The 21,566-nt window shown below is 50.7% G+C and overlaps 1 protein-coding gene across 1 annotated transcript in view; it reads left to right on the top strand.

Annotated features, from left to right (window-relative positions):
* LOC140425373 (phosphatase and actin regulator 1-like) overlaps positions 1-21,566 on the top strand; it is a 628,812-nt gene that overhangs the window by 481,724 nt on the left and 125,522 nt on the right. The window contains exons 5-6 of the mRNA XM_072509571.1: positions 2,074-2,230; positions 15,209-15,264. Coding sequence (XP_072365672.1) covers positions 2,074-2,230; positions 15,209-15,264 — 213 coding nt within the window. The remainder of the gene's footprint in view (positions 1-2,073; positions 2,231-15,208; positions 15,265-21,566) is intronic.

The following is a 21,566-nucleotide window of genomic DNA, read 5'->3' on the forward strand; positions in this document are numbered from 1 at the left end:
AAGGACAAGGAAAGCAAATACATGGGAACACCATCACCTGGAAGCTTCCCTCCAAGCCATTCACTATACTGAATTGGAAACTGTAACCAATCACTGTTTGTCGATGTACCATTTGTGAATGTACTCTGTTGATTATTCTTTTTGTCTACTATGTACGTACTGTGTACATTCCCTCGGCCGCAGAAAAATACTTTTCACTGTACTTCGGTACATGTGACAATAAATCAAATCAAAATCAAATACATTGTAGGTCCTTCACTGCCACTGGGTCAAATTCCTGGAACTCCATCCCTAACAGCACTGTGGATGTACCTACAGCATATGGATTGCAGCAGTTCAAGAAGGCAGCTCAAGGGCAATTGGGAAGGCAGTGAATATTGGCCTAGCCAGCGAAGCTCACATCCTTAGAAATGAATGTTTAAAAAACTTGAAACCCTGAGTTCAGATGTAGTTAATACCATCTGCGTATTAATTATACAACTCCTAATCAATCAGTGTCAACTTGCCAACCAATCAGCACCCTGTTCTCCGGTAGTATAAATTGTCATGAGCATTTGAAATTTGGCATACTTGTGTTTGTCCTGATGAGTCCAAGATAGAAAGCTTCAATAAAATGTATCTCTTTTCAGCAATATTTAAGTTCTGTTCGATCAATCATTTTCTTTATTAAGAATTTTTTTTAAATATTTTAATTAAGACAGGATGCTTTACAAATTGTTTTTATTTGTGATTTTCAAAAAAACTTGCAGAAAATATAACCTTAAAAATAAATGTTGGCTTATTGATTTCTCACTGATTTTTTTTCATTGAGTATTTCATATAAAGCCCAAGATTCATCCATGATTGTGCTGAGTTACTTGATCTCAGCTGAAGCAACCATTGTCATTGGTCTCATGACTATGGCTAGGGACGGGTGGCCAACCTGTAATACCCACTTTGTATCACCTGGTGAAGTGTGAATGCATAGCCAATACATGAAGATATCATCAGGCTTGCCAACGAAGCCTCAAAGAACAAAGAAATGTACAGCACAGGAACAGGCCCTTCGGCCCTCCAAGCCCGTGCCGACCATGCTGCCCGACTAAACTACAATCTTCTGCACTTCCTGGGTCCGTATCCCTCTATTCCCATCCTATTCATGTATTTGTCAAGATGCCCCTTAAATGTCACTATCATCCCTGCTTCCACCACCTCCTCCGGTAGCGAGTTCCAGGCACCCACTACCCTCTGCGTAAAAAACTTGTCTCGTACATCTACTCTAAACCTTGCCCCTCTCACCTTAAACCTATGCCCCCTAGTAATTGACCCCTCTACCCTGGGGAAAAGCCTCTGACTATCCACTCTGTCTATGCCCCTCATAATTTTGTATATGTCTATCAGGCCTCCTGCAAACTGTTGACAGTCTGGGCTTGCCCATGTAGTAATAATAATAATCTTTATTATTGTCAAGGTAGGCTCGCATTAGCACTGCAATGAAGTTACTATAAAAATCCCCAAGTCGCAACACTCCAGCATCTGTTCGGTACATAATAATCCTAATAATAATCTTTATTATTATCACAAGCAGGCTCACAGTAACACCGCAATGAAGTTACTGTGAAAAGCCCCCAGTCGCCACACTCCGGCGCCTGTTCAGGTACACTGAGGGAGAATTCAGAATGTCCAATTAACCTAACAAGCACGTCTTTCGGAACTTGTGGGAGGAAACCAGAGTATCCGGAGGAAACCCACGCAGACACGGGGAGAACGTGCAGACTCCGCACAGACCGTGACCCAAACCGGGATTCGAACCTGGGAACCTGGTGCTGTGAAGCAACAGTGCTAACCACTGTGCTACAGCCACTTAGATAAGGTTTTGGGAGCAACTGTTGCACCCCATTGTCTGAGAAGAAGACAATTGCTTTATGAGGGGAAGAAACTGGTAGAAAAAAAAGGTGAAGAAACTAGTTGAAGACAAAGTTGTTGGTTTTCTAACCATAATATTAATGGGTAAATTCTTATTATGTGCCTCAAGTTTTGTTAGATTTGCTTAACTTGCCACATCCCACTTCATTTCCTTTAATTTCTTTGCAGGTTCATTAGCATTAAAAGTTTGTAGGAAAGACTCTTTGGCAATAAAATTGAGCAACAGGCCATCAAAACAGGAGCTGGAGGAGAAGAACATCATTCCAATGCAGACAGATGAGGAGAGACTTGAAATGAGGCAACAAATTGGAACAAAGCTGACAAGGTTGGTTATAAAAAGTCCATAGCTTGTATTTCGAATGCATTTATTTAGTAAATACAAGAACCTTGCCTCTCCAAGTTTTATGTCATTTGTATTTTTAAGCTTTACTGCTGGCATTAGTTAGCTACTGTTCCTCAAACTTTTGCAAAATTTTGATACCAGCAAAACTCACTACTCCGATGGCCATTACAGCCTAAAATATTGCGTAACTGTAGAACTGCCAATGCTTTAGTAGTAATGAGTTTGTGTAAGTATCAGAGATTTGAAAGCTAATTTTAACAATTCCAACAAAGCAAAAACTAGGCAGGCAGGCAATTAAAATGGCCAGCATGACTTACCCTCTCAAATCCTACTGTTGACCTACAGTTACAATCTTAACATGGGGCTGGATTCTTCGATTTTGAGACTGAGTGCTGACGCTGGCGTGGGAACAGTGGTGTTTTACGACAGGTACACTGCAACAGCTGCACCGATTCAGCTACTTTAAATGGGCTAGCACCATCACCACGTGGAACGCAACCAGTTCCATACAAAACGGAGCCAGATTCGCCGGGTCCGTGATTGGCTCACATGAACCTCCCACACCCCAGCCGCACTTAAACGATCGATCCCCCCACACACCGTCACAGTCAACAAGATGGCTGGAAGGAGAGCAGCGCCACAGTTCAGGGGCGCTGAGCTGGAGACCCTCCTGGACGCCGTGGAGGAGAGGCAGATGACCCTGTACCCCGGCCTGGAAGGAAAGCCGCCAGGCGCCTCTGTTCAACGTGCCTTGGCTCAGATGGCAGGGGTGGGCAGCGCCGTGGGCAATGTCGTTCGGACTGGCCAGCAGTGCCGGAAGAAACTCCACGACCCCCTCAGGGTGGCCAGGATGAGTTGGCACACACGTGTCCCACACACCCGTAGCTCTCCCCCCTCCCCCCCTGGGGGACGGCGGAACCCCCACCCTGCCCCACATGCCAGCACCCATGCCAATTGCCATGGCAGGGTGCCCTGGCCACTGATGCCATCATCTACCCAACTCCTGGACTGCATGTGTCGGAACGTCTAACAGTGTTGTTGTTTGTGTTTGCCCCTCCCCACAGGAGAAGGCCGCATACAACTGCCAGGTGCGGGAGATGACCGGAGGTGGACCACCAGACCTGCAGCCCCTCACCACTCCCGAGCAGAGGGTGCTGGACGTGGTCTGCGGTCCGGAGGAAAGGGAGGTTACCAAGGTGGAGGTCGGTGGTGGGCGAACAAGTGAGACCCTGCTTAGTTGCAGATCCCCATGACACACGTGTGGACACTTCCCCCACCCCCTGCACAACCCCCACACCCCCTCCTCGCCCCTCACACCCCTCAGCCCACACACACCCTCAGCCCACACACACCCTCACCCCTGCTGTACCTTCTGAACCAGTGTGTCTTTAACCCGCATACGGTGGACAAATGACCACACAAGTTGTTTAAAATGATAATAGTTTATTAAACACACACACAGTGTTAACACACATACAAGTTGTACTCCAAGCTAACACACAAGAAAGACTCTAACTTCACGTCCAGGTGACTGGCATGTACAGAGCAGATATGGCCTTATCTGGAATCCGTCATCTGGCAGTGCTGGATGTCTGCTGCTGGTCGTCTGCGTCCCCGGCTCTGGTCCCTCTGTGGATGGCGTGGATGGTCCCCTCCTTGGCTGGTGAAGGTATCACCGTTGTTGTCGTCGGTGGTCGAGAGAGCGGGATGGTGAGCTGCGCAGCACCTTTTATCCCGTGTGGTAGTCACCACTGTTGTATTATGTTGTATATACTGCACTGCATATGAGGGTATTACGGTAAGACCCCTGTACTTCAGGTACGGGGGTAGATCCCTGCCTGCTGACTCCATCCAGTAGGCAGAGTATAAATGTGTGTGCTCTCCGAGCGGCAGCAATTTCGGCTGCAGCTGTAGGAGGCCACACACCTCTGTGTAATAAAGCCTTGATTATTCTCATCGTAATTGATAGTGCATCAATTTATTGCACAGAGATTTTACAAAGATGGGTCTCTGCATCAAGCCGGATCGCCTGCAGCTGCATCCTCAAGCAGACAACGCCAAAAAGGACTTCGCACATTGGCTAGCTTGCTTTGAAGCATACATCAGGTCTGCAACAGACCCAATCCCAGAAGCACAGAAGCTCCAGATTCTGTACACGCGGCTGAGCTCCGATGTCTTTCCCCTCATCCAGGACGCAACCACCTACGCAGAGGCCATGGCGCTACTGAAGGAGAACTATGCTCAGCAGACCAACAAGATCTACGCCAGGCACCTCCAGTCCACGCGGTACCAACTTCCCGGTGAGTCTGCGGAAGATTTCTGGCGTGCCCTGCTCGCCCTGGTGAGAGACTGTGATTGCCAGGCCGTTTTGGCTGCTGAACATTCTAACCTGCTAATGAGAGACGTGTCATTACGGGCATTGGGTCGGCCTACATCCAGCAGCGCCTCTTAGAAGCTGCTACACTTGACCTCGCGGCGACCAAGAAACTAGCGCTCTCGCTCACAGTCTCCTCAAGCAACGTAGAGGTGTATGCCCCCGACCGCACAGCCACCCCATCGTGGACCCCATCAGCGACCGCCCCCAGCCAACCCCACGCCTGCGCCGCGCGGCAGCCAACCAACCTGGGGGGACCCAAGTGCTACTTCTGCAAACAGACAAAACACCCCCGGCAGCGCTGCCCGGCGCGGAGCTCTGCAAGGCCTGTGGCAAGAAAGGACATTTCGCTGCAGTGTGCCAGGCCCGCTCAATCGCCCCTATTGTCCCTGCATCCCCCGCGTGCAGCCAGTGGGCGCTGCCATCTTGCTCCCCTCACAACACGTGCAGCCCTTGGGCGCCGCCATCTTGCTTGCCTCACAACCAATGGGCGGAGCCATCTTGCCTGCCCCAGGACACGTGCGGCCCGAGGGTGCCGCCATCTTGCCTGCCTCAGGACACGTGCGGCCCATGGGTGCCACCATCTACCCCGCCTCAGGATCCCTGCCCATCGGGCACCTCATCGGGCTGCTCATCGCCTGCAACTGCCGACGACCAGTCGCGCCTCGCCTCCGTCACGATCGACCATTCCCGACCGTACAACTTCGCGACCACTTCGACAAAGGTGAAGGTCGACGGGCACGAGATATCCTGCCTTCTGGACTCCGGGAGTACTGAAATCTTCATCCACCCCGATATGGTAAGGCGCTGCTCCCTCGCGGTACACCCCATCAACCAAAGAATCTCCCTGGCCTCCGGATTCCACTCTGTGGCGATCCGGGGGTACTGCATCGCCACCCTCACCATCCGGGGCTTAGAGTTCAGCGGCTTCCGGCTCTACGTCCTCCCCAACCTCTGCGCTGCCTTGCTACTCGGCCTGGACTTCCAGTGCAACCTCCAGAGCCTAACCCTGAAATTTGGCGGGTCCTACCACCCATTACTGTATGCGGCCTTATGACCCTTAAGGTCGACCCGCCTTCTCTCTTTGCAAACCTCACCCCAGATTGCAAACCCGTCGCCACCAGGAGCAGACGGTACAGCGCCCAGGACAGGACCTTCATCAGGTTTGATGTCCAGCGGCTGCTGCGGGAAGGTATTATCGAGGCCAGCAACAGACCCTGGAGAGCCCAAGTGGTAGTGGTGAAAATGGGGGAGAAAAACAGGATAGTAATTGACTACAGTCAGACCATCAATCGGTACACGCAGCTCGACGCGTACCCCCTCCCACGCATATCTGATATGGTCAATCAGATTGCACAGTACCGGGTCTTCTCGACAGTGGAACTGAAATCTGCCTACCACCAGCTCCCCATTCGCAAGGTGGACCGCCCGTACACCGCGTTTGAAGCGGACGGCCGCCTTTACCATTTCCTTAGGGTTCCCTTCGGCACCACTAATGGGGTCTCGGTCTTCCAATGGGAGATGGACCGAATGGTTGACCGGGACGGACTGCGGGTCATTTTCCCGTACCTGGATAACATCACCATCTGCGGCCACGACGCCAAACTCCACAACCTAATCTACAACAAGGAGAAGTGTGTGTTCAGCACGAACCGATTAGCCATCCTCGGATATGTGGTTCAGAATGGAGTTCTAGGTCCCGACCCCGATCGCATGCGCCCCCTCATGGATTTCCCTCTTCCCCACTGCACCAAAGTCCTCAAACGATGCCTGGGGTTCTTTTCGTACTACGCCCAACGGGTCCCTAACTATGCGGACAAGGCCCGCCCACTCATCCACTCCACCGGTTTCCCATTGATGGCCGAAGCCCACCAGGCCTTGAACCGTATCAAGGCCGACATCGCCAAGGCCGCGATGCACGCGGTCGACGAGATGCTCCCCTTCCAAGTCGAGAGCGATGCATCAGACGTCGCTCTGGCCGCCACCCTCAACCAGGCAGGCAGGCCTGTGGCATTCTTTTCCCACACCCTTCATGCCTTCGAAATTCGGCACTCCTCCGTCAAAAAGGAAGCCCAAGCTATCGATGAAGCTGTGCGCCACTGGAGGCATTACCTAGCCGGCAGGAGATTCACTCTCCTCACAGGCCAACGGTCAGTTGCCTTCATGTTTAACAACACACAGCGGGGTAAGATCAAAAATGATAAGATCTTACAGTGGAGGATCGAACTCTCCACCTTTAATTACGAGATTTTGTATCGCCCTGGTAAGCTCAAAGAGCCCCCTGATGCCCTGTCCCGAGGTACATGTGCCAGCGCACAAGTGGACCGACTCCGGACCCGGCACAACGATCTCTATCACCCAGGGGTCACCCGCTTTTATCACTTCATTAAAGCCCGCAATCTGCCCTATTCCATCGAGGAAGTCAGGGCTATTACCAGAGACTGCCAGGTCTGCGCGGAGTGTAAACCGCACTTCTACCGGCCAGACCGTGCGCGCCTGGTGAAGGCCTCCCGGCCCTTTGAACGCCTCAGCATGGACTTCAAAGGGCCCCTCCACTCCACCGACCGCAACACGTATTTTCTCAATGTGGTCGACGAATATTCCAGATTCCCCTTCGCCATCCCATGCCCCGATATGACGTCTGCCACCGTCATCAAAGCACTCAACACCATCTTCGCTCTGTTCAGTTTCCCCGCCTACGTCCACAGCGACCGGGGATCCTCATTTATGAGCGATGAGCTGCGCCAGTATCTGCTCAACAGGGGCATTGCCTCGAGCAGGACGACCAGCTACAACCCCCCGGGGAAATGGGCAGGTGGAGCGGGAGAATGGGACGGTCTGGAAGGATGTCCAGCTGGCCCTACGGTCCAGAAATCTCCTGGCCTCCTGCTGGCAGGAGGTCCTCCCCGACGCACTTCACCCCATTCGGTCGCTCCTGTGCACGGCAACTAACGAAACCCCCCATGAATGTCTCCTTGCCTTCCCCAGGAAGTCCACCTCTGGGGTTTCGCTCCCAACGTGGCTGGCAGCTCCAGGACCCGTTCTCCTCCACAAGCATGTGCGGCTCCACAAGGCGGTCCCATTGGTTGAGAGGGTACTGCTACTCCATGCAAACCCGCAGTACGCCTATGTAGCAGACCCCAACGGCTGCCAAGACACAGTCTCCATCAGGGACCTGGCACCAGCTGGGTCCCCATGTACCCCCCCCACTCTGCCCCGACGCCACCCTCCCTTCCCCCAGCGCACCCCACCACAGCCCCTGCTCCAGGACAATCCGTCACCCCCTTGGTCCAACCCGGGGATGAAGAGGATGCCAACACGCTCCCGGAGTCACCGACGAGTGAGCCGACGCCTGACTTGCCACCAGCACTGCGGCGCGCTCAACGATGGATCAAGGCGCTCGACCGTCTAAATTTGTAACCTTCTCTGAAATTTTAATGACAACCTTTATGTAAATAGTTTTTCACCACCCCCGCTGGACTCATTTTTAACAGGGGGTGAATGTGGTAGTCACCACTGTTGTATTATATTGAATCACGGACTCGGCTGCAGCTGTAGGAGGCCACACATCTCTGTATAATAAAGCCTCGATTACTCTCTACTCTTGTCTCGTCGTAATTGATAGTGCATCATACCGTACAGGTTTTGCTTGCTTTTGGGCGGTCCCAAGCAGATGTCCTGGGACGACCAGGCACGATCACCCTGATTGATCTCAACCAATTGGTGGTGGACACCTCAATGGCAGGGCGGGTCCCAGTCTGCTATGACCGTTGGTGTCTCAGGCACATGGGCCTTCCCAAATAAGGAAGCCGATGCCACCAAGTCTGCCACAAATTGTTAGTTTCTGCCTTGAGCCATTGACCCAGGATGGCCTTTCAACGGCTTTTTCCCTGTGTCAGTTTTTGCAAAGTCCGGCCTGCGGCCTTCGTATATTTGCAAGCTGCAGCCTGTCTGCGTCTCTGGCTTGACCAAGTTCCATCGATCTTTGAGGGTGGCTATTTTGGATGCCCACACCCCTCACCTCCCTCACCCTTATCCCTCTCAACCCCACCCCTCACCCACCTCACCCTTAACCCCCTCCATGCCCACCGGCCCCGGCCCGCTGTCTAATGATACATATCGTCTTGTATCTTATAGGACATGCCGGAGATGGAGCCGGTGCCCCCCAGACAGCCGAGCACTGAAGCGGGGAGCAGCCAGTACACGCGGAGCCTCATGCGGCACCTCCTTGGCACCTCCTCCTCCTCCGCCTGTTGGGCGGCTGGCCCTCGAACCTGTGCTGCCACCACCTGCCCCTCTGCAACCCGATCCACTGCAGCCCGTTCCTCAGCTGCAGCTTCCCCCTCCTCTCCAAGCAGCTGCCGCTCATGCGGTCACATGATATCTCGCAGGGCTGCGGCCATCACCACAGTGGCCAGCATCGCGGGTTGGTGTCCAAATGCAATTGTCTGCAGGAGGTGGAAGGCCAACATGTTAGCATGGCACATACTCTCGTACCCATCCAGGTACCATGGGCTACATGGCGGCCCCGGTTGACAGCCCCACCCATGCATGTGCGTGCCCCCCCCCCCCCTCCGCACCCCAGCCACGTTGGTATCCGCCCCGCCGATGCTCCCGGTCTGGCAACCTCCCTGCTGCCAGGGGTACCGTTGGTTGGCACTGTCCTCACTGGGAGCTGCCTTGGGTGTGGCCTTGGGTGGCAGTGGTTTACGGCTGGTTGGGCGGGGTGTTTGGGGCCGGCGGGGGGGTGGAGTGCGGGAGTGGGCGCACCCATATGGCCGGTGCCACTGTGTAGAACCAGGGGCCACAGTGGGTGCTCAGCAGGATGCCCACTATAATGCGGTCAGTGCCCGGGCAACGCCCCAGTCCTGTGGGGGGGTGGGCACCCCGGATTCTCAGCCCGCCATAGGGTGTCAGGCCCGCTAATGATATGCCTACTGTAATTTTACCCCACGTAGCAGCAACGCATTTATGCCATTTTCGGGGAGCCGGAGCATCCTGATTTGGCGTCAAACCAGTGCCTACCCCGATTTTGCCGTCGGAAATTATTCTCCGCCCAATCGCGTTTCGCGATTTCGGCATCTGCAAGCAGAGCATCCCGCCCATGGTCTTTCAAGCAGGTAAACAACGTGAAGCAGAGAGCTCCTTCTTTAAATGTGCAGATTGTACTTGTCATGCTAACATGCTGGCCTTCCACCTCCTGCAGACAATGGCATTTGGACACCAACCCGCAATGCTGGTCGCTGTGGTGATGGCTGTGCAGATCATGGATGATCTTTTTGTGGACTCAGCTCACTCACCATAACGCTTAATTCCTTTACTGTTCAAAAATCTATCAATCTTTGCCTTAAAAACATTTAACAAGGTAGCCTCAACTGCTTCACTGGGCAGAGAATTCCACAGATTCACAACTCTTTGGGTGAAGAAGTTCCTCCTCAACCGCACTTAGTCTCAAAATGGGAGAATTCCACCCATCATTTTCGGGATCATGATCTACGATGTGTGAACACTCCAGCCCATGAATAAGGATTAATAAGAGGCATGTTTAGGAAGTTTTTTCTCTGGCTGTGAACCCGATGTTGGGAATATTGCCTCCTGTGAACTGGATCGGTGTGCTCATGCCTTCTCTCCTGTGGTGCAGCAGGTGATTGAGGAGAAGCATCATCTTGTTTCACCAGAAATCCAAGCAAGGTTAAGCTGTGGCAATGTTCACATGCTGAACTAAAGGTTGGCACCTGGAAAGAGTAAATAAAAGGCTATAAACTCCAAATTAATGGAAATCACCTTCAAGGTAACAAAATCAGACGCTCCTAGAACCACAGAATCCCTACGGTGCAGAAGGAGGCCATTAGGCTCATCGAGTCTGCACTGACCCTCTGAAAGAGCACCCTAAACTCATCCCACTACCCTCAGTATCACCGTAACCCCACGTAACCTATGAGTCAATTTTAAAATGGCCAATCCACCTAACGACGCGTGGAAGGAAACCGGAGCACCCGGAAGAAACCCACGCAGACACGGGGAAAGTGCAAACTCTACACAAACAGTGTTGAATTGAACCTGGGTCCTGGCGCTGTGAGGCAGCAGTGCTAACCACTGTGCTACCTTGCCGCCCTAGACAAGTTGTCTGAACAAAAGTCTTTCCCTCTGATTTTAAAGGATCTTTTATCATCTGCTTGTTCACACCCTCAAATCACACCTGTTTTCTTGTCTTGATGTCCATGGCAAGTTCCACACAACCAAGGGAACAGGTAAACTCAATTAAAGCTCAACCTGAGTAAAAACAGCACTTAACGAGTTTTCGTACAAATCTGTCTTTCCAAATGGACTTCCCATGCTCTAGTTAAAGGCAGACGCCAGTGGGTTGCTGCTGGCTCCCAAAACCTTTTAAGCCCTTTTGACCGTCTTCCTACTTGCAAACCTGCTCAGTTTTTGCAGTTAAAATTCCCTTTTCTCTCTCACTCTCTGTTCACTGCTCTCATTGCTCCATTCTTCTTTTCCTCAAATGCTCTGTTTCCAAGCATGAAGATATTATAAATTTTAAAGCTATATCTTTTTACAGCTATATCCATCTGCGTCACCTTGGAGAGTAGAGAGCAAAACTCAATTGGCATCAGATGAATATGAAATTAATCACATGGATCTTTCATTGCATTGTGGATGTCTACTCATCCCAAACACAAACCTTGGCTGTTTACTGTCCTAACCCACCCGAATTTGGAAAAGGACTTTTGACTTGTAACAAGTCACATGGGAAAGAAAGCCATGTTTGGTAATTGCTTTTGAAACTAACAGGAGATGTTGTTCTGAGACAAACGCGTGACAGATTCATCTGAAATACCATCAAACCAGCTGCAAAAAAATTATGCATTAAAAGAGCCACCTTTAATGTGGAAGAAGAACCTGTTCCAATTTCAAGTTCACCTCACAGCCAACCTCCTTGCAATTCAACTACAAGAAGCATTACAGCTCCCCAAGAATATTTAGCATTTTTCAAGGTTTCCACGCCAACTAAGGCATCAATTCCAATAAAAAACGATAGGTTTGCTACAAAAGCGACTCAAACCATTACATTGGATTAATTTTTTTGTTCATCTGTGTATAATCTATGCACGTGTGATAGTGTGCATGAGATGTCACATTTTAAACCTCCAGGAAAAGAATATGATGGAAAATAATCGTCTTTATTTATAAGTTCATAAAAGCTTGCTGCTGAAACTGGAACAAATCACTCCGAGGATGAGAAAGCCCACTAACTTAACACCGAAAAACACTTTGATTGTGGATAACAATAAAACACATAAAGCCTGTCCAAGTCACTCTTGCTTCCTTCTCACTCAATCTGCACCTCTTATCAGGATCTGATATATGCCAGTTGTGAATTGACAGACACCATTAATATGGCAACAAAGACAATTGAAAATTCCTCATACATTAGCTAGCATCTACACTTGTTAAGTATTTGGGCACTTAATCAAGAGTCTTAACTATTTCATAAGTTTCAAACTCGCTTAAAAGCAATTGGCTTAAATGGAACTTTCAAATCAGTGCAGCAGAATCAGATAAATAAAAACAACATGAAAAGAATTTGTGTTTCTTTAGATTGGAACTTCCATATAGTCATGTCATCAGCATTATGAAAGAGTTTGGGGAGCATACAGCATCAGGCAGTTTCATACAATACAGATTTCTTGTTAAGAGGAAGAAGGAGGCCTATGTGAAGATGAGGTGTGAAGTTTCAGTTGGGGCGCTTGATAGTTACAAGGTAGCGAGGAAGGATCTAAAGAGAGAGCTAAGACGAGCAAGGAGGGGACATGAAAAGTATTTGGCAGGTAGGATCAAGGAAAACCCAAAAGCTTTCTATAGGTATGTCAGGAATAAAAGAATGACTAGGGTAAGAGTAGGGCCAGTCAAGGACAGGGATGGGAAGTTGTGTGTGGAGTCTAAAGAGATAGGCGAGATACTAAATGAATATTTTTCATCAGTATTCACTCAGGAAAAAGAGAATGTTGTAGAGGAGAATGCTGAGACTCAGGCTATTGGAATAGATGGCATTGAGGTACGTAGGGAAGAGGTGTTGGCAATTCTGGACAGGCTGAAAATAGATAAGTCCCCGGGGCCTGATGGGATTTATCCTAGGATTCTTTGGGAAGCCGGGGAAGAGATTGCTGAGCCTTTGGCTTTGATTTTCATGTCATCACTGGCTACAGGAATAGTGCCAGAGGACTGGAGGATAGCAAATGTGGTTCCTTTGTTCAAGAAGGGGAGTAGAGACAACCCCGGTAACTATAGACCGGTGAGCCTCACGTCTGTTGTGGGTAAAGTCTTGGAGGGGATTATAAGAGACAAGATTTATAATCATCTAGATAGGAATAATATGATTAGGGATAGTCAGCATGGCTTTGTGAAGGGTAGGTCATGCCTCACAAACCTTATCGAGTTCTTTGAGAAGGTGACTGAACAGGTAGACGAGGGTAGAGCAGTTGATGGGTGTATATGGATTTCAGTAAAGCGTTTGATAATGTTCCCCACGGTAGGCTATTGCAGAAAATACGGAGGCTGGGGATTGAGGGTGATTTAGAGATGTGGATCAGAAATTGGCTAGCTGAAAGAAGACAGAGGGTGGTGGTTGATGGGAATTGTTCAGAATGGAGTTCAGTTACAAGTGGCGTACCACAAGGATCTGTTCTGGGGCCGTTGCTGTTTGTCATTTTTATAAATGACCTAGAGGAGGGCGCAGAAGGGTGGGTGAGTAAATTTGCAGACGACACTAAAGTCGGTGGTGTTGTCGACAGTGCGGAAGGATGTTGCAGGTTACAGGGGGACATAGATAAGCTGCAGAGCTGGGCTGAGAGGTGGCAAATGGAGTTTAATGTAGAGAAGTGTGAGGTGATTCACTTTGGAAGGAATAACAGGAATGCGGAATATTTGGCTAATGATAAAATTCTTGGAAGTGTGGATGAGCAGAGGGATCTCGGTGTCCATGTACATAGATCCCTGAAAGTTGCCACCCAGGTTGATAGGGTTGTGAAGAAGGCCTATGGAGTGTTGGCCTTTATTGGTAGAGGGATTGAGTTCCGGAGTCATGTTGCAGCTGTACAAAACTCTGGTACGGCCGCATTTGGAGTATTGCGTACAGTTCTGGTCACCTCATTATAGGAAGGACGTGGAAGCTTTGGAACGGGTGCAGAGGAGATTTACCAGGATGTTGCCTGGTATGGAGGGAAAATCTTATGAGGAAAGGCTGATGGACTTGAGGTTGTTTTCGTTAGAGAGAAGAAGGTTAAGAGGAGACTTAATGATCATACAAGATCATACATGAGCATACAAAATGATCAGGGGGTTAGATAGGATGGACAGTGAGAGCCTTCTCCCGCGGATGGAAATGGCTAGCACGAGGGGACATAGCCTTAAACTGAGGGGTAATAGATGTAGGACAGAGGTCAGAGGTAGGTTCTTTACGCAAAGAGTGGTGAGGCAGTGGAATGCCCTACCTGCAACAGTAATGAACTCGCCAACATTGAGGGCATTTAAAAGTTTATTGGATAAGCAAATGGATGATAATGGCATAGTGTAGGTTAGATGGCTTTTGTTTTTTTTTTTACTTCCCATGTCGGTGCAACATCGTGGGCTGAAGGGCCTGTACTGCGCTGTATCGTTCTATGTTCTAGTGACCAGTGTACAAGTTATCAGGCTTGTAAAAGCCAGGAAGCAAGAGTAGGAGGAAGGAAATGATGCCAAGTGAAATGCTCTCCCGACACTGTTAGCATGATGCAATGATAGTGTGCGACTATGCTTGACTTTCTTCAAATCAAAATGCATTGCGGAGAATCGACACTGACACCGAAATCAGGACCGGCAGCGGTTTGACGCCGGTCACTCATGCTCCGCCCCCTCCGAAATGGCTTCATCACTTCGCATGCCGTTGCAACGACGTTGCTGTATCATCGGCCAGCCCTCCCATGATGCTCCGCCCCCGATAGACGGAGTTCCTGACGGCACGGAACACGTGTGGTCTCAGCCGTGCGGGAACCCGGTGTGGTGGCTGCGAACGGTGTCCAGTGCCGCCACACTCGGCCGGGATCCATGCCGCAGACAGGGGGGGCTTCCGCGAGGGCTGGGGAGACTGGTGGGGGGTGGGCTGTGGGGTCGGGGATGGCGGGTCGGGTCCACGCATGGCTGCCGCAATGTTGTACAGCGCAGCCACTGCAGGTTGTCAGCCAAGCGAACGCGCAGCCAGAGACCCGGCCATTGTCCGGCCGTTTTCAGCACGAGAGCCAGGAGTTTCACCTGGCGCTGTTGCTGGCCCCTCACCGGTCACATAAACGGTGAGCGTTTCACACAGATTTTCTGTTCGTAAAAGACCACACATGCTCCGCTTAGCCGCTGAAATGGAGAATCCAGTCCATTGTTTGCAACAAGGATTTCAGTCCAAGTGCTGCATCGGGGTTCTGGGTTGGAATGGCAGAGGTCTTCAGCAATCACTATCATTCATAGACGTTCCAGCAGAAAATATTGACAGTGTTGTAGCATTCATTGCTGTGAAGCAACATGGTACAGAGACTTATCCTGATCTTTTTACGTAGACGATTAAGCCAGAGGCCAACTGCAGAAGAACTGGAACAAAGAAACATCCTGAAACGTAAGTAATGATACAACTTTTATCATTCCTCCTTGTCAGAACAAAAATTAGACTAATGCAGAAGATAAATTGTGTCAAGTGCTGCGCTTCACTGTTTATCCACTAGCTATCTAAAGGGAAAAAGTGGCTTGAATTTCTGTTGCTGGAGAAACCTATATTTTACCCCCATAACCACCAAACACTCTTGTGGCATTATCAGGTATTACGGTACCTGAGAGGCTGAAGTACATTGGTTAAACCTAGGGGTTTACCATTGGCTGTATAGTATAGTAGCTCCACCCTGATAGGTGGGGTATAAGAACCCGTGCTGTCCCAGCAGCCCTCATTCTGTACCTGAGTTGCTGGGGAACAGTTCTAGCTTATTAAAGCCTTCAGTTGTACTACAATCTCGTTTTAGTAGTTATTGATCGTGCATCAATTTAATAAGCTGGAACTAAAAAACTGACGTCCGAATCAAGCCGGAGTGTCTGCAACTCAGTCCCCACGCGACGAACTCAGCGGCCATTTTTAAGCACTGGCTGGCGTGTTTTAAAGGCTACCTTGAGACAGCTGGAGGCACACCCTCGGGGAGCAGAAACTGCACGTCCTGCACTTAAGAGTAAGCCCAGAGATCTACACCCTCATCGAGGAGGCGGAAGATTTTGATGCAGCAATCGAACTTTTAAAAGGACACTATATTCGCCCAGTAAATCAGGTCTACGCTCGTCACCTGCTTGCAACAAGACGACAAAACCCCAGGGAATCGTTGGAGGAATTCTACTGCGCTATTAGTGCTGGGCAGAAGCTGTGGCTGCCTGCACGTTTTGACGAGCGAGCACACGGAACTCCTAGTCCGGGACGCCTTTGTAGCAGGTATGAGCTCTTCAGAAATCCGCCGGCGTCTTTTAGAGAAAGACACCCTGGGACTTAGGGAGGCACGGGCCCTTGCAGGGTCCATGGATGTTGCCTCCAAGAACGCCCGATCCTACGTGCCCGACCGCATGGCAGCCCCCTGGGCAGCGTGGAATCCCGCAGTGGCCGCCCCGAGACCTTCCCCGCTTCCCCGCAGGCATGCATTGTAAGACGGCCCGCCAACCCCAATGGACCCCGCTGCTTCTTTTGCGCGCCGAAAAAACACTCCCGCCAGCGCTGCCCAGCCCGCACATCCATCTGTAGGGAGTGCGGCAAAAAGGGCCATTTCATGGGGGTCTGCCAGGCACGAGCGGTGGCTGCGGTCTCCAGCAGCGACTCCGGACCGCCACAGCGAACTTCTCCAGGGGCCCCGGGTGGCCAGCGGTCACCGCCACCCCCGTATCCCAGGCCCCCCCCCGTATCCCAGGCCCACGAGTGGACCCCGGGCGCCGCCATCTTGTCCCTCGGACACCATGCTGGACGGATGGGCGCCACGACTTTGTCCACCCCCGACCACCATGTGCGACCAATGGGAGACGCCATCATGGATGCCCCAGGACCCCAGCTCGGCCGATCACGCACTGCCTGAACGAAATTCACAACTACTGCGTCTGGCCTCGGTGACCCTGGACCAAACTTGACCTCGAACACTCTCAACAGCAACGATGACCGTCTTCATCAATGGCCACGAGACGTCCTGCCTGATCGACTCTGGGAGCACGGAGAGCTTTGTACACCCCGACACGGTAAGGCGCTTTTCCCTCTTTATCCACCCTGTTAATTAAAGAATCTCCCTAGCCTCCGGTTCTCACTCTGTAGAGATAAAGGGGTTCTGTTTAGCAAACCTCACAGTCCAGGGAAGGGAATTCAAAAATTCCCGCTTTTATGTTCTTCCTCCCTCTGTGCGGCAACACTCCTGGGTTTAGACTTCCAGTGTAACCTGCAAAGTCTGACCTTCCAATTCGGCGGCCCTATACCCCCCCTTACTGTCTGCGCCCTCGCGACCCTTAAGGTTGTCCCGCCTTCCCTGTTTGCGAACCTCACCCCGGATTGCAAACCCGTCGCCACCAGGAGCAGACGGTACAGCGCCCAGGATCGGATCTTTATTAGGTCAGAGGTCCAAAGGTTACTGAGAGAAGGGGTCATTGAAGCCAGCAACAGTCCCTGGAGAGCTCAAGTAGTGGTGTTAAAGGCCGGGGAGAAGCACAGGATGGTCATCGACTACAGTCAGACCATCAACAGGTTTACGCAGCTGGACGCGTACCCTCTCCCCCGCATATCCGACCTCGTAAACAGGATTATAAGGTCTTCTCCACGGTGGAACTCAAGTCCGCCTCCCACCAGCTACCCCTCCGAACTAGTGACCGCAAATACACTGCCTTTGAGGCAGACGGGCGGCTCTATCACTTCTTAAGGGTTCCCTTCGGTGTCATTAACGGGGTCTCGGTCTTCCAGCGTGAGATGGACCGAATGGTTGACCGGTACAGTTTACGGGCAACGTTCCCGTATCTCGATAATGTCACCATCTACCGCCACGACCAGCAGGACCATGACACCAGCCTCCGAATATCTCTCCAGACCACTAAAATCCTTAACCTAACATACAATAAAGATAAATGCGTGTTTAGCACCGACGTTCTAGCCATTCTTGGCTACGTAGTGCGAAATGGAGTTATAGGCACCGACCCTGAATGCATGCACCCCGTATGGAGTTCCTCCTCCCCCACTACCCCAAGGCCCTGAAGCGCTGCCTCGGGTTTTTCAGTTACTACGCAGACAAAGCCCATCCCCTGATCCAATCCACAACTTTCCCCCTGTCGATAGAGGCCCGCCAGGCCTTCAGCCGCATCAAAGCAGACATTGCAAAGGCCACGATGTGCGCCATCGACGAGTCCCTCCCCTTCCAGGTCGAGAGCGATGCGTCCAACGTAGCTCTGGCGCCCACCCTAAACCAAGCGGGCAGACCCGTAGCCTTCTTCTCCCGTAAGTGAGAAAACAGCGCGAGAGGAGAGATAGTCGGGACAGTGAAAACAGCGCGGGAGGAGAGACAGCCGACACAGTGAAAACAGCGCGGGAGGAGAGAAAGCCGGTACAGTGAAAACAGCGGGAGAGGAGAGACAGCCGGGAGAGTGAAAACAGCGCGGGAGGAGAGACAGCTGGCACATTGAAAACAGCGCGGGAGGAGAGACAGCCGGCACATTGAAAACAGCGCGAGAGGAGAGACAGCCGGGACAGTGAAAACAGCGCGGGAGGAGAGAAAGCCGGGAGATTTAAAAAGCGCGGGCGATTTTAAAAAGCGCGGGAGGAAAGAGAGCCGGGACATTGAAAACAGCGCAAGAGGACAGAGAGCCGGGAGATTTAAAAAGCGCGGGAGATTTAAAAAGCGCGGGAGCTGCGAGTCAGAGCGGAGATTTTGAAAGATCGCGGCCTAGTTTCGGGAGCCGTTTGGAGGAGGAGGAGCAGTCTCTGTCAGGGAGAGAACCTGAGAACATCTAAGACACTCAGAAGGTAAGTAAGTGATTTTTACTCATTTTTACTTTTATACCTTTTTCAAATTGTGTGTGTCGGGGGGAAACTGAAGTGACATCACAGAAAAGCTGTGACCTGAGTGGCTGGTTGGGAATTTACACTAAATTTAAAAAATTAAGCATTGGTAACTAATTAAACATAATTACTTAATTATAATTTAGAGGGGTATCTAAGCCAGAGATCGGAGAGTACTATATTTAGCTTTCGCATTTATATTAGAAATCTAGTGCTAGGAAACAGATAGTTAACAGTAATTTTAATTAATTGACGCAATGTCAGTTAGAGGGGTGCAGTGCTCTGACTGTGAGATGTGGCAGGTCCGGTAGGCTTCCAGCGTCCCGGATGGCTTCATCTGCAGAAAGTGCACCCAACTGGAGCTCCTCACAGACCGCATGGTTCGGTTGGAGCAGCAATTGGATGCACTTAGGAGCATGCAGGTGGCAGAAAGCCCAGATCATAGATCGCAGTTATATAAATGTGGTCACACCCAAGGTGCAGGCAGAGAAATGGGTGACCACCAGAAAGGGCAGGCAGTCAGTGCAGGAATCCCCTGTGGTTGTCCACCTCTCGAACAGGTATACCCATTTGGATACTGTCGGGGGGGATAGCCTATCAGGGGAAAACAGCAGCAGCCAGAGCAGTGGCACCACAGCTGGCTCTGATATTCAGAAGGGAGGGTCAAAGCGCAGAAGAGCAATAGTAATAGGGGACTCTCTAGTCAGGGGAACAGATAGGCGCTTCTGTGGATGTGAAAGAGACTCCAGGATGGTATGTTGCCTCCCTGGTGCCAGGGTCCAGGATGTCTCCGAACGGGTAGAGGGCATCCTGAAGGGGAAGGGCAAACAGGCAGAGGTCGTTGTACATATTGGTACTAACGACATAGGCAGGAAGGGGCATGAGGTCCTGCAGCAGGAGTTCAGGGAGCTAGGCAGAAAGTTAAAAGACAGGACCTCTAAGGTTGTAATCTCGGGATTACTCCCTGTGCCACATACCAGTGAGGCTAGAAATAGGAAGATAGAGCAGCTAAACACGTGGCTAAACAGCTGGTGTAGGAGGGAGGGTTTCCGTTATCTGGACCACTGGGAGCTCTTCCGGGGCAGGTGTGACCTATATAAGAAGGACGGGTTGCATCTAAACCGGAGAGGCATATCCTGGCCGCGAGGTTTACTAGTGTCACACGGGAGGGTTTAAACTAGTATGGCAGGGGGGTGGGCACGGGAGCAATAGGTCAGAAGGTGAGAGCATTGAGGGAGAACTAGGGAATATGGACAGTGGGGCTCTGAGGCAGACAGGGAGAAGTTGCTGAACACAGCGGGTCTGGTGGCCTGAAGTGCATATGTTTTAATGCAAGATGTATTACGGGTAGGGCAGATGAACTTAGAGCTTGGATTAGTACTTGGAACTATGATGTTGTTGCCATTACAGAGACCTGGTTGAGGGAAGGGCAGGATTGGCAGCTAAACATTCCAGGATTTAGATGTTTCAGGCGGGATAGAGGGGGATGTAAAAGGGGTGGCGGAGTTGCGCTACTGGTTAGGGAGAATATCACAGCTGTACTGCGGGAGGACACCTCAGAGGGCAGTGAGGCTATATGGGTAGAGATCAGGAATAAGAAGGGTGCAGTCACAATGTTGGGGGTTTACTACAGGCCTCCCAACAGCCAGCGGGAGATAGAGGAGCAGACAGGTAGACAGATTTTGGAAAAGAGTAAAAACAACAGGGTTGTGGTGATGGGAGACTTCAACTTCCCCAATATTGACTGGGACTCACTTAGTGCCAGGGGCTTAGACGGGGCGGAGTTTGTAAGGAGAATCCAGGAGGGCTTCTTAAAACAATATGTGGACAGTCCATCTAGGGAAGGGGCGGTACTGGACCTGGTATTGGGGAATGAGCCCGGCCAGGTGGTAGATGTTTCAGTAGGGGAGCATTATGGGAACAGTGACCTCAATTCAGTAAGGTTTAAAGTGCTGGTGGACAAGGATAAGAGTGGTCCTGGGATGAATGTGCTAAATTGGGGGAAGGCTAATTATAACAATATTAGGCGGGAACTGAAGAACATAGATTGGGGGCGGATGTTTGAGGGCAAATCAACATCTGACATGTGGGAGGCTTTCAAGTGTCAGTTGAAAGGAATTCAGGACCGGCATGTTCCTGTCAGGAAGAAGGATAAATACGGCAATTTTCGGGAACCTTGGATAACGAGAGATATTTTAGGCCTCGTCAAAAAGAAAAAGGAGGCATTTGTCAGGGCTAAAAGGCTGGGAACAGACGAAGCCTGTGTGGAATATAAGAAAAGTAGGAAGGAACTTAAGCAAGGAGTCAGGAGGGCTAGAAGGGGTCATGAAAAGTCATTGGCAAATAGGGTTAAGGAAAATCCCAAGGCTTTTTACACGTACATAAAAAGCAAGAGGATAGCCAAGAAAAGGGTTGGCCCACTGAAGGATAGGCAAGGAATCTATGTGTGGAGCCAGAGGAAATGGGCGAGGTATTAAATGAATACTTTGCATCAGTATTCACCAAAGAGAAGAAATTGGTAGGTGTTGAGTCTGGAGAAGGGTGTGTAGATAGCCTGGGTCACATTGAGATCCAAAAAGACGAGGTGTTGGGTGTCTTAAAAAATATTAAGGTAGATAAGTCCCCAGGGCCTGATGGGATCTACCCCAGAATACTGAAGGAGGCTGGAGAGGAAATTGCTGAGGCCTTGACAGAAATCTTTGGATCCTCACTGTCTTCAGGTGATGTCCCGGAGGACTGGAGAATAGCCAATGTTGTTCCTCTGTTTCAGAAGGGTAGCAAGGATAATCCAGGGAACTACAGGCCGGTGAGCCTTACTTCAGTGGTAGGGAAATTACTGGAGAGAATTCTTCGAGACAGGATCTACT

Source organism: Scyliorhinus torazame, chromosome 6 (assembly GCF_047496885.1).
Source record: "Scyliorhinus torazame isolate Kashiwa2021f chromosome 6, sScyTor2.1, whole genome shotgun sequence".
NCBI lineage: Eukaryota > Metazoa > Chordata > Chondrichthyes > Carcharhiniformes > Scyliorhinidae > Scyliorhinus > Scyliorhinus torazame.